General features: G+C 34.9%; 1 protein-coding gene across 1 annotated transcript; it reads left to right on the top strand.

The window, feature by feature from the left end:
* Positions 1-12,071: 12,071 nt before the first annotated feature.
* Positions 12,072-13,028, top strand: LOC120167826 (ethylene-responsive transcription factor ERN1-like). Its single transcript, XM_039176754.1, has one exon. The coding sequence runs from the start codon at positions 12,072-12,074 to the stop codon at positions 13,026-13,028; it is 957 nt and encodes a 318-aa protein (XP_039032685.1).
* Positions 13,029-14,274: the final 1,246 nt, after the last annotated feature.

Below are 14,274 nucleotides of genomic sequence, written 5' to 3'. Positions count from 1 at the left end.
GATTGCATTTGCATCTTCATGTCATCACAAGGTGTTAATTCGCAAGTGATTGACTAATAAGAAGACTGGTCATAATGAGACAATATATTCTTAACCATGTAGTCAAAATCAGGAGATTCAAATATGTTCAAATGATCCATGAAGAAGGATATCCGATGAATGAAGAAATCTGAAGCTGATTGAAGACTTCCTTTAAAGGAGTGAAGGCCAAGATATTCCCTCAAAAGATAGATACAGTTATACCAAGGACAAGAAGACCCTTCACAAAGACATGAATATCACTTCGTATTGAAAGTAAAAATAGAGACCTCAAGATTCAATTTAAGGACATATGGCGTCATCAAAGATGATAAAATACGGAGAAAACTTTGGGTGCAATGTTAGATTCCATGAAGAATTCACATTTATATTTTGACTACATGGTGTTCTGAATTCTTGTTGTCTAAATGAAGGTTGTTATATGGTGGTCACTTTTAGGATTAACACCTTGTGCATTTGCATTTGCATTTGCATTCGCATTTGCATTCTTATTAGCTTCAATTTATTTATTATTATTATTTGTTTTTTGCTATTGTTGCTTTTTGTCCTTTTGTTATTTTATTTGTACTAACCTGTTTTTATGTTGTTTTCTCTTTGTCTGCATTGCATGGTCATGACATATTCAAAAGGTGTTGATTTGTGAGTGGTCATCATAGTAAAAGGTTTTCATGGCGGACAAGGGGTTTCGTGATCAAACAGACTCTAACACAGTCAAGAAATGGCATCCTGAGAAAGCTTCGAAAATAGTGGAGAGTTGCACACATAAAGATCATATGTATGACGAAGAGCACAATGAGATAAGAGAGATAAAAGAACAAATGTCCAAGATGATGGATAGAATAGATGCTTTGTCCAAAGGAAATGAGACTTCTACCAAAGAAAAGAAAGAGCTCGATGAAAACAATCTTGAGGTGTCAAATACGCAAGGGACTACTTTAGAACCTGCTGATTCTGGCCAAAATGAGAAATCATGCACAATCATTGTTCGTATCAACAAGTTGTTTGGAAATGCCAAGGAAATAGTGGCAACTATAGAAGTTCAGAAGGATGAAAAGAATACATACAGTCAAAACTCATTGGTGTTTGATAGACTACTCCCAACATCAGGGAAAATAAAATTGGAAACTCCAGTTCAACCCAAGTTGAGAGGTGACTCTCGTTGTGATTCCATCCCAATATCATATAAGGAATTGTATGAGGAACTGTTAGAAGCCCGAGAAGTGGCCCCGCATTATGTGAAACCTTTGCAGCCTCCATATCCAAGTTGGTATGACGTCAACGTTCGTTGTGAATATCATGCTGGGATTCAAGGACATTCTATTGAGAATTGTTCTACCTTCAAACGTCGAGTCCAACTTCTACTAGATCATGGAGTATTGGAGTTTGAATTGAAAGGACAGCCTAGTTTGGTAACAGATTATCCTGTTGGGTTTGAACTAAAAGTGACCAAAGGTAAGAGCATTAGTGAGGACATCCAAGAAGAAGATTGTTTGCCAAAGTACGGAGCTCAGATTCGTCATTTAAGAAATGAAAATGATAAATTGAGCAGAGAGATGGAAACCATACGAGATGATTTTCAAAGGATCAGTCAAGCTTTTAAATTTGCTGGTATAGGAAATGTCCCAGATGAGTGGATAACAAGAGTCGCTAAATTGAAGAATGACGCTGAACAGTGGAGAAGAAATTATAAGGTGCAAGAAGGTCGAGCCGAGAATTTTTCTCATGATTTACAAATTGAAGAAAAAAGATGCAATATAGCTGTTGATAATTTGGGAAGATATCAGGCTGAAATTCAGACGTTGAACAGATCCATTGCCAATATGGAAATCTCATATCAACGCCACAAGCGAGAGAATGATGCTGAGCTAGAAGTCGTTAGAGCCAAGAATGAGAAGTTGATGAAGATTGTGGATGATTGTAGTGATCTTATACAAGAGCTTCATAACCACAATGACTTTCTTACAAGGAAGATTCAACAGCAGTGTCTACAGCTCCGAGAATCGGCACTCAAGATAAAGAAAAGAGACAACGTCATGAAAGAAGCTATGACCCAAGCAAGCAATGTGGCTCAGAAATGGGTTGATTTAGCTGGCTTTGCAAGAGAATTGAAGCAGATTGACAACTCGACCCCCGAGCATGAGTGGAAATTAAATTGGCTTTTGAATGAGATAGAAAAGTTCGGAGTGAAAGCTGTCCATTATATGTAAAGTTTGTTTGATGTATCGAGACCTTTGTGTTCAATGAAAGTTGTTTTAAGATGGTCACTCTGGAATGACACCTTTTGTATTTGCATTTGGCATTTGCATTTGCATTACATGTATTTATTTAAGCATTTTACATGCATTAATTATAAAAACACAGAAATAATTTATGGAAGGTTATGTGACAGTAATAACAAGATCATCCATTCATACTACTTCCTCATCATCATGAATAAGCAAATGGAAACAAGGGAGCAATCTCATAAGGGATCACAAGATCAGTTGCAAGAGCAGTTAGTCGGGTCACAAAAAGATATGGGGAATCAAGCATCGGGTTCTATGCAAGGCGTATCGAATCAAATGATCCAGGTACTAGTACCACAGGCTGCTGGTAAAGAGAAAATAGAGGATAAAGGAAATCAATCTCATCAGACTGGTACATCAAGAGTGATAATTTGCCCTGGAGCGTCTAACTCAGACATAGGGATGAGCCTCGTCAATTTTGAGCAATTTGAAGACAAATTCAGGTGGTTGAATGAAGCCATTAAAGATATAAAGATTGTTAATGCCCCTCAAAAGGAGTTAGAAGCTAGAGAACTCAGTTTGGTCCCTGATTTGGTCATCCCACATGAATTTAGGGTGCCTAATTTTGAGAAATATGATGGCACTAGTTGTCCCATAATTCATCTGAAGATGTTTTGTAGAAAGATGAAATGGTACCTAAATAATGACAATATATTGATTCATTACTTCCATGATAGTCTTGATGGGCCATCTATAGTATGGTATAACCGTTTGAACAAAGAACAGATCAAGACATGGGTCAACCTAGCTGATGCTTTTCTGGGACAATATCAATATGTTAAAGGTTTAGCCCCAAAACGTCATGACCTTCAAAGGATAAGAATGAAAGCTACTGAGAGCTTTAAAGAATATGCCCTAAGATGGAGAGGAGTGGCAGCACAAGATCAACCTCCTTTGTTAGAAGAAGAAATATCATATATGTTTCACGATTCTCTTTCAGCTCCTTTCTTTGAGTTAATGCTGGGAAATTCGACGAATAACTTCAAGGATCTTATGAAAGCAGGGGAGTTAATTGAGGATGCAATCAGCAAAGGAAACTTGAAAGGCACTTCTAAAATACCAACCGATCAAAAGGAACAAACTGATGAGGTGAATGAATGTTACGTCCAGAGCTCTCAAAGCCGTAAAAGGAAAGGGGTAGCGGGTTACTCGAGGCGTCCAAAGAAAGTCCCAAGATCGAAAAATGCTTTGAAATTGTTTCAAACTCCTATCTCAGATCTGTATCCCCATTTGATTGAAGGTCAATATCTCACACCGAGGCCAGTGAAAGTGCAACCAGACCCTTCTGCTCATAGCTATGATCAATATAGTGTTTGTGATTTCCACTTGGGGGCATTGGGACATTCTACGGGAAACTGTAGGCCGCTGTTAAAGGAGATAGAGATGCTTGTGGCAAATAGGACGTTAACAGAGGAATTGGTGGAACAATGGATGACGAGCTCGAGTGGGGCATCAAAGAGCAATATGTAACATTCGTTTGAGTTAAGTACCACGACATTAGATGGGTAATGGGACATCCTAGGTAGAAAGAGATCATTTGATTCTATCATGAAGCTTTATTCCATTTGCAACATCATGTTTGAACTTGTTTTTCATCCTTTCTCGATTTTTTATAATGATGTTTAAATAAATTCATGTTACTTTGAGGATGGTGAGCATTGAATCAAATTTGTAACTTGATATTCTTTAAATATCAACTGAATTAAAAAAACTCTGTAAATGGTCAGAGTTATTGTTCTTTGACAAAGTGACATGATTAAAACCTGATAAAACAAGGACCTTAACCTTATCCCCAGAAGATACAATCGAACACTATACCATTTTCTTGCAGGGACCGATATAACCTTCTTCTATCATAAGAGAATGAACCATAGGCTTGGTATTCAGGTATGTATAGGAGCGGACAACATGGAGCATCTTTTGTGTATGATGTTACAAAACCAACTAGATTTCACTTTTGTTGATGATGTTCAAGGATGATTATGATCTTTACATATGAAATAGTCGAGTAGGTGAATCTAGTTTAGGTCAGTTGCTTGGAAATTGAACTCTAACGATGAGATTTTCTGACTTTCAACAACACCTGGACTATGACAGGTTCTTCTTGACAAGCTTAAGAAATTGGATTCGTATGCCCAGATTATAATATTATATGTATACAATAAAGCTTGAGTTGTCCCTCTAGAGCAATTGGTTAAACGCCCCGGCTTTATGGACATAATTCAGCTAGCCTGATAAAGGTGATTATATTATATATATACAATAAAGCTGAGCTATTCCGCTAAAGTAATTGGTTATAGAGGAAACTCGAAAGCCCTGGCTTTATGAATAGATTATATTCAAACCATGACCTTGATTGGATACTTGGAAATTCGATGTATACTCCACTGTGATTGTCAAGTCAAAGATTTTGTGATGAGATGAACCCTTCAGCTAGCCCGATAGAGGCAAATTACAATAAAGCTGATTTCAGCTAGCCAGACAATGGCAAATTAAATCAATTTTATGAATAAGGAGATTCGGTAAAAATGGACTAAGGGAGTTAAGGAACACCTATTATAGTCAATTTCACACGGGCACTCAGGAATTTCATTTTTAGACCGATATTTCTGCACTACCTTTGTTAGAGGAGTCTACGAGGCTTGAAAAAATGGAAGATTTTAGAGAACTGAAATAGAAGTGTTCTAGAAAGTCTAGTAATTGATTATGCAAGTTGCGTCATTTTGTCCGCGCCTGTTTAAAATACCAAGCTAAAAAAGAGGTGCATGTTAAAATGTTCACGAATACTGAGAAAGAAGTGGAATTTTGGTGGTCGAAACCTTAAAAAAAGGGGAAGGAAGCCAACCTGAAGCCAACTCATCAATTTCGACACTTGTCAAAGAGTTATAACTCTGAAAACATTAAAAAGAGCTATTGATTCTTTTTTATATTCTTTGAACTCATATTTATGATTTGATTTGATTGTGAGCTTGAATTAGGGGGCAATTTTTTTATAAAATTCTTTCATTCTTTGATCCCTAAAATAAGAGAAAGAGGAAAACATTTTTCAAATAGGACAGTCTAAAATGTCAAAGGTCCTTGAATATGTAAAGATTCATTCTGCTTCTATTTAGAAAAAATAAATGATGCCAGAATAATGAAGCATTTCACAGTATTGAAAGCAAGTGGTCTGAGAGATTAGAAGAACTAAAGAATAAAACTTGTGACATTTTTTTGTGACGTTGTAAATAACCCATCAAGAGGAAGATCATCTCATTATTCAGAAGGGGCACATATTACAGCTTGTATAAAATGCAAGACATTTTGTTAGAAAAATTGGTCACTTCTTAAGTGTTTGTGACAATGTAAAGAGGCGCCCTCAAACTACTTGACAACACTACTGTATAGTGACACCAGAATGAGAACATTCAAGTTAGGATATGTTGGGCACGAAGAAATCCATGAGTACCCACTTAGGGGCATGACCAGAAACCCAGATCATGTTGGGGTGACAATATTCAAACCAAGAAGATATTGAGAATGAGTCTCACAACTTGAAGTGTCAGGGGCAAACCTTGAATTTGAGTAGAGCTTACCTTGTAAGGAAAACCAACCGAGCATCAATCAATAGTAGAGTCCTAGAAGAACAACTCTGAAAGCATAATTGAGTCAATGAAGAAAATGGGACAACACAGTGGTATTTCTTACCATAGCAAGAAGTTGAGAGAGAAAACAATTTCTCTGAAATGAAGATAGAAAACGAAGATAACAAGAAGATAGAAGAAGATCAGAAGGCTCTTCAAAAATGCAAGTTGGAAATTATGAGTTGTTATACGGATATCTAAAGCAAACCCGGGAGAGGAATGATCAAGTACAAGAAGACTAAGTTCGCCACTTTGAAGTCAAATAAAGATGGAATCGACATTTATGCATTCATAAGAACATCATTTACATAAAAGAAAATACATTACATTGATACATTTAATTGCATTCATGTTTCATGCATAAACACATGATTTTGACAGATCTTCCAACGAAAAGAGAAGATGCAGGATATTAAAATCCCGACAATTGAAAGGTAGAAGTTAAACATCAAATACATGGAATCATGTTTAGTGAGGAAGAACCTGAAGAACGCAGGGGTCAATCCACAGAGGAAGCATTGCTTTGAAGCGAGGCTCAACCATTATGTCATTTTATGAAGTGAAATGAGAAGGATTTCTCATTAAAATATGAAATTTGAGATTTTAAAAAATAAGAAAGGTTTCTTACCCAGTAAACAATTTAAGTCCTTTGGTCCATCAGTAAGTCTTTCGAGCATGATGATTAAAAATCCTTCGGGTCATCTATAAGCCTTTAAAGCAAGATGATAAGTCCTTCAGGCCATCCATAAGACCTTCGGGTAAGATGTTTCCACATGAGTTTGAAAAATAAGAAAGTGGTGTTTTAAAAAAATGAAACTTTTGAAAACTAAAAAGGATTTTTTTCTAAAATTTCACACTTAGTAAGTCCTTCGGGCCATCAATAAGTCTTTCGAGCATGATGCTTAAATCTTTAGGGCCATCAGTAAGTCTTTCGAGCATGATGATTAAGTCATTAGGGTAATTTGTAAGCCTTCACGGAAGAGTAATGAAGCAAACCCATCAGTAAGTGCCATCAGTAAGTCTTTCGAGCATGATGATGAAGTCCTTCGGGCCATCAGTAAGTCTTTCGAGCATGATGATTAAATCCTTCAGGAAATTTGTAAGCCTTCATGGAAGAGTAGTGAAGCAAACCCATCAGTAAGTCTTTCGAGCATGATGATTAAATCCTTCGGGTAATTTGTAAGCCTTCACCGAAGAGTAGTGAAGCAAATCCATCAGTAAGTCTTTCGAGCATGATGATGAAATCTTTCGGGTCATTTGTAAGTCTTTCGAGCAAGATGATAAGTCCTTCGGGCCATTTTAAGCCTTCTCGGAAGAGTGTTAAAGCAAACATCAGATTATCAGATGTGGGAGTAAATTTAAGGTTCTCGAGTACAAAGAAGCGGATCAATTGATTAAAAAGAAATGCGCACGAGGAGTCATTAACCAATTCAAGGTCCTTGGAAGAGATAGGTTCAGATGACAGTCGAGTCCAAGAAGATTCTTATATCTAGTTGTTGCGATACAAGCTCCCACAAGAGAAATGGATTCTCAAAGATTCTCTTAAATTCTAATTTTTTCGAGTATAATGTTTTTCAAATCTTCAAGCATACATTAATGAGTTGCAACATTTGATTTTCAGGTTTAACCTTCAAAGTTGAGCCTTCATGAAAGAATAGTGAAGCAGAATCACACCAGAAGATTGTTCAAGTTCTACTCCCTGAAGCAAAAGGGAGTGAACCCGTAGGCAGAAGATTGTTCGAGTTTTACTCCTTGAAGCAAGAGGGAGCGAACCCGTAGGCAGAAGATTGTTCGAGTTCTACCCCCTGAAGTAAGAGGGAGCGAACCCGTAAACAGAAGATTATTCGAGTTCTACTCCCTGAAGAAATAGGGAACGAACCCATTTTTAGAAGATTGTTCGAGTTCCTTAATCCCTTAACAAGAGGGAGCGGACCTGTCATTTGAAGATTTTTCAAGTTTCATTTATCTCGAAGTAACAATGGAGTGCTTTAATCTTTTAAAGTTCTCAAGACCGGACAAACTCAATTATCTTTTGATATTTGCTCTATTCTCGTTACACGACAACGAGCAAAGAGGGGCAGCTGTAGATACTCGATTTGTCCGGGGTTATGTCGGGGTAAACCCGAAGCAGACCAGTTGAAGGCCCAACTCAAGCCCAGTGATCCTGCAGAACAATTTCTAGCCCATGTGAATACTTCTTGGAAAACCAAAAAAAATGGTTATCGGGAGTTAACAAAAAGGGGGGGTTTCAGTTTTCATAGGATGGAGGGGGATATAAAATTGGAGGGTGGGCAGTTCTAAAGAAAAAGGATGGGGACATAGAGAAAAGGAGAGTACAGAGTAAAAACGAGAGAAAACACACAGAACAGAAAAGAAAAAGAAGATTTTGTTTCTAAATTTTTTCTGGTTTATCATTTTGGAAGCAATAAAGGGAAAAAAATTCCGATTTCACGGTTCCATTCGAAGGAAAGCATTAATCATTCACAAAAGGGCAATAATATTTTCAACAACCAGAAACGGATAGCATTAACAAGGAGGTATTTTATCTTATTTTATTTACTTTCTAGCAACTATTTGTGTGTGTTTTGTATTTGTTTTGAAAGAAAATAAGAGTTATAAGCTTATCGATTTGAGTCACTGGGATTAATACTGAAGCATTGAGAATCATTCGGAAAGCCTTGCATGTAGATTATTTGTATTAGTTCCCATCTTTCGTAATTTTAAAATGAAAAATAGAGGTAAATTAGAAGGTTTAGTGTTTACCTTTCGGAGCCAATTGGTGAGTTCTTTGAGCATATCCATCATTCGTAAGAGTAGAGGTTAGGTCTTGAGATATTAAAAAAAATAGAATAGCGATCCAGAGAGAGACTGGAGAAAAATAGAACGGCGATAATGGCAGCTTTGGGCAAGCGTCTCGGTTGAAGGTGGGTGGCCATGGATTTTGGCCCCTGTTTCCATCGAGAAGAAAAGGAAAGAGTTGAAATGGAGAGTGGAGAGTGAAGTTGAGCGGCAGGGGGTTTTCCTGCGTGAAGTAGATTAGGATTAGTTTAATATTAGGTTTAGTTTAATATATATATCTTAGTAATTTTGGGTTAATTATTTCTTGGTCACCAAATACAAAGATAAAATTAGGTTTTAGTCTTCTTATTTTAGCGTGTTTGTATTTCAATCACTTGTAAAATCTATATTCGAATTTTACCGTTTTATTTGTCCTAAAGTCATTATTTTTCAGTGTTTTTTGTTATTCTTTTGGATAAATTCTTTTTGGTACCCTTACTAGTTAAGCTCATTTTTATTTTAATCCTTGTTCTAATTATTGATATATATGTTTAATTTCCACTTCATTTAATTTTAGTCCGGATTAGTAATTTCTTTAGTTGTTGTTGTTTAAACATTTGAATTATAGATTTTTGCATGTTTCTTTTTAATCCCATGTATATTTAGGATTTATTCTGATTTCAGTCCTTTGTAAAAATGAGGTTTTTTATTTTTATTTTTATTTTTTTATTATTATTATTTTAGTTTAAAAATCTTGTATGGTATAATGTGTTCATTTCCACACCATTTATTATCTTGTTTGTTATTATGGTGTTAAAGTTTCTATTCAATATTATGTAGTCTATATTTTAATAAGTACAATTTTTTTCGTAGTTTGATATGCTTGGTTTTTATTTTTGTATTTAAGTCACACTTATACATTATATGTTAATATGCATAGTTTATAATTTTTAATTAAATTATATGTATTTAATTTTTTTTGTATGTCACGTTGTATGATATTTTTAATTTTATTTAATTGATTTTGGCATGACATCCTTTTTCCACAATTTGTATGATATCCTCATGTGCATAACTCGACATATTACATAATTGGATTAAGGGTAATACACTTTAAATTTAAAATTGTTTTAAGTGGGTTGTCATAACGTATTTGAGGTCCGCTTTTAATGATTTTAAAATAAAAGTGTATCCCATTAGTGACGCCTAAAAATTGATACATCACTTTAAAATTTGGGAATGGAAGAAAAAGAAATGTTTGGCTATTTAAATTTATCGAGAAAATGTTGTTATAACTTTTAAGATCTGGTCTCGATATTTTGTAAATAATCGGACATTCTTTATCTTTCTAAAACGACTTGGTAATTTTAATTTAATTTATTTGGGTGCTTTTGAATATTATTAAATTCACATCTTTGTTTTATGGGATCAAAAATCAAATTAAGTTCGAATTTGTAAAGTTCATTGCAAAGACTTTAATTAATCGACGAGGTACCGATTTAGGGTAATGTGGGGGTGCTAATCCTTCTCCACACGTAACCGACTCCCGAACTCATTTTTGGTAACGCATACCTTAATTTGTTGTTTTAATTAAAATTGTTTTTTATTTAAAATGACAAAACGTTTTTGGGTGCCCAATCACACCATAATCAAAGATTGGTGGCGACTTATCGAACCATATGTTTTTATTCATAAAGGAAATCCAAAAAATTTCGAAACGAGAGGTCTTTTAATTCGCATTTGTTTTTAATTTAAAAATCATTTAAAAGAGGATAATTAAGAATTAATGTGATTTTTAAAATCTCACCTTTTAAGGAAAAATTGTTTTGACACAAGTGACTTGTCAATGACCCAAAAAATTTATAGATGGCCAAAAAACATTATGTTTAACCATTCATTACGCTTAAAAAATTACTCTACATATGTTTGTTAGAGTAAAATGCAAAGACTGAAATATTTAAATCCTACAATAGAACTTTGTAAGAATCGTTATGTACTTGCTTATTTGCAATCTAGTGAGGGGTTATTTATCCAAGGTAACTCTCTTGGCCTTTAATGGCGACCACATTGCAGGGTTTTTATTCGTCTTATTTACTTCATTAAAATAATATATTTATTTATTTATTATTCAATATACAATAATTGGAAGAAAAAAATAGTTTTGCAAGTAGTATTCAGATGATATTTAATATATTTTCTAAAAACTCAAAATTGAATTCAACTCAATTAAAAAATTTACGAGTTTAAAATTATTAAATTTAATTTAAATTTAAAATAAAATATTAGAACTTATTCGAGTTAAAAAAAATAAAGATGCGCACTTTCACTTTTTCAAATCTAAGCGTTTTTTTTTTTTTGTAGAACTCTTAAAAAAATCCATCAAATAAAAAAAATAGAGTAACGATTGTTTTTAATTTAGATATTGAAAATCTCAATAATTATGTTCATTATTGTCATTTTTCAAAAATATTATATATATATATATATATATATATATATATATATATATATATATATATATATATATATATATATATCAAATCAATTTAAAAAAATTAATATTATTAATAATTAAATAGTTTATTTTTACTCGTTAAGAACTCAAATCGAACTCAAATCAAACTCACTTAGATAAAGTATTGAGTGAGCTTTGATGGTATCAAACTTAAATAACTTGTGATCTATTTCATTTCATTTACAATCTTAATAATAATATTTTAAAATTTAGTTTATAGTTAATAGATATAATATTTTTTTCAGATTAAAAAGTTAGATTATTATATTATTAACAAAACAATATTACTTAATTAAGTAATAATTAATTTAATGAGATAAAATATTATACTCTTTAATAAAGTAATATTTTAATTTATAATATTATGAATAAAAAAGTTAAAATAAAAGATTTACTATATAATTTTGTATAGGTATAAATTATAATGTGATTATGAGGCAATATATTTTTATAATATTTCTTAGTCATTAATAATGTGTACATCCGTAAATGTAGTTATTTAAATTTAAAACTTTTAGAGATAACATATTTCCTTTTAACCACTAAAATTATTAGATATTATTAATTAATAGAATATCATAGATATATATATATATATATATATATATAACGATGCTTGCTTAGAACATGCCAAATGGAAGCAAAGACCCTATTTGACATTGTCAAAGCAAATTATTTTATATATATATATATATGACCTTGTCAAAGCTCCTCTTTCATTTCATATATATATATATATATTTGACAGTATCTTCTCTTCGTTTCATATAAATAAAGTTTTCTCCATCCGCCATAGCTGAAACAAAAAGAAAGCTTAAGTTGATCAAACAAATGGGTAGGAAAAGAAAGGCCGTGCAAACGGCGGAAGAAGAAGAACCAATGGGTTGGGATGAAATGGTGAAGCAAATCGCCGGACTCGGAGGCGTTAGGAGAACCAGGAAGCGATTCGTGGGCGTCAGGCAAAGGCCGTCGGGTCGATGGGTGGCGGAGATCAAAGACACCATTCAGAAGATAAGGGTTTGGCTAGGCACTTTCGACACGGCGGAGGAAGCGGCGAGGGCCTACGATGAAGCCGCTTGCCTGCTTCGCGGCGCGAATACAAGGACGAATTTTTGGCCTTGTTCTTCGACGTCAATGAAATCGACGCCGGCGCTTTCTTCCAAGATCAGTAACCGTCTTCTTCAAAGGATCAAAGCGAACAATAATTCGTGTTTTCCATTGCCACTTCCAGCGCCCGTTACAATCAGCCAGCAACAGCAGCAGCATCCATTGTTGTTGCAGCAAGTCGAGGAAACTCATGATTTCCTCGACGATCTTCTCGAGGATTTCTCGACTTGGAATGACGTTAATCTCAGTGCTACGAGTGTTGTCGAATCGTGTTCCATGAGAGAATCGGAAGCATTGGATTTCCGGTTCTTGAATGAGATTGGATTGGAGTCGTCTTGCTACTTTTCTCCTTTCCAGCTTGCTGAAGAGCTTCAAGTAGCAACAATGGGCGACGAAGAGTCGATGATATGGTACGAGAGGAAATTCTCGGCTTCACTTTACGCGTTTAATGGGATTCTGGAGCTGTTGAAAAGAAAGGTGGGATCAGAAGGTGGAACGGCGGAACGAAGATCAGAGCAATTAACAAAGCTTTCGAATGCATGCAAAGAGAAGAAGATGAAAGAAGATCATTCTGAAACGGATAGGGGAAAACAAGAGCAAAGCAAGCAAAGTTCATTCGATGCCGAATCTCTTTGGAGCTCACTTGATCTTCCACCCATTGTTGCTTTGTTAACCAACTAATATACTCTTGTCTTCCCTCAAATTATATAAAAATACACTATTATCCTCCTTCCGACTGATTCCACGAGATAATGTTCTCGAATTTTTTTTTTCACGAGATAATGCTTTGGACATATTATTTGCTGAGATAGGGTTAATTGTACAGTGACCAAAGAGGTCGCCATGCACACCCAACGACCAAAGAGGTCGCCATACACGCCCAACGACCAAGGAGGTCGCCATGCACTCGGGGCGACCAAGGATCGGTTCATGTATGGGGAGATTGGGGAGATCGTGCCATGCACTCGGGGCGACCAAGGATCGGTTCATGCATGGGGCACTCGGGGTGACCAAGGATCGGTTCATGCATGGGGAGATTGGGGAGATCGTGCACGACCAAGGATCGGTTCATGCATGGGGCACTCGGGGCGACCAAGGATCGGTTCATGCATGGGGAGATTGGGGAGATCGTTTGTAGGTCGCTATAGAGTCCAGGCGACATGGTAGGTCGCCATGGAGTCCCGGCGACCAAGCTGTGGGTCCTTCACGCCCAAACTTTAACCCTATCCCTCATCATGCATCCATCGCTGGGAGATTCCTTCATCGCGACCAAGCTTTAACCCTATCACTCATGCATGCGTTGCATCCATAGCTGGGAGATTCCTGCATCCGTAGCTGCATGCGTTGCATCCATAACTGCATGATTACAGCGTTAATTTAGCTGTTAAATGCAGCAAATATTGATGTTCAATTGAAGACTTTCAATGCTCAATAGTTATACGATTCAATCCTAATATTATTTTCTTTAATAGTCAAATTTTAATGACTCTGTACAACGATTTTTTACTTTATATAAATGATATGGGGTTTAGGGTAGAAGCAGAAGCAGAAGCAGAACCAGGAGCATAAGCATAAGCACATATAAACTTTGCCGAGAGAAAGAAAAGGAAGAAGAAGAAAATAAGATAAAGGATCAAACATAGTTCGTGAGGTAATTTTTTATTGTTTAATTTAGTTTATTATATGAAATTATTAGTTTGTTAGTTTAGGGTTTAGGGTAAAACTAAAATCTAGTTAATTAGTTTGTTAGTATAAATTATTAGTTTGTTAGTTTAAGTTATATATTATATTATATAAAAATTAGTTTATTAGTTTATTAGTTTAAGTTATTAAATATAAAAAAAATATTAATTAATTTGTTAGTGTCTTTAAACGTATATTAGGTTGTTCATTGAAGTTGAAGTTATATTATAAAAAAAATTAATTA

Source organism: Hibiscus syriacus, unplaced genomic scaffold (genome assembly GCF_006381635.1).
Source record: "Hibiscus syriacus cultivar Baekdansim isolate YM2019G1 unplaced genomic scaffold, ASM638163v2 tig00000329_pilon, whole genome shotgun sequence".
Lineage (NCBI taxonomy): Eukaryota > Viridiplantae > Streptophyta > Magnoliopsida > Malvales > Malvaceae > Hibiscus > Hibiscus syriacus.
Note: the sequence above shows the minus strand (reverse complement) of the source record. Positions and strands in the feature narration are given on the sequence as shown.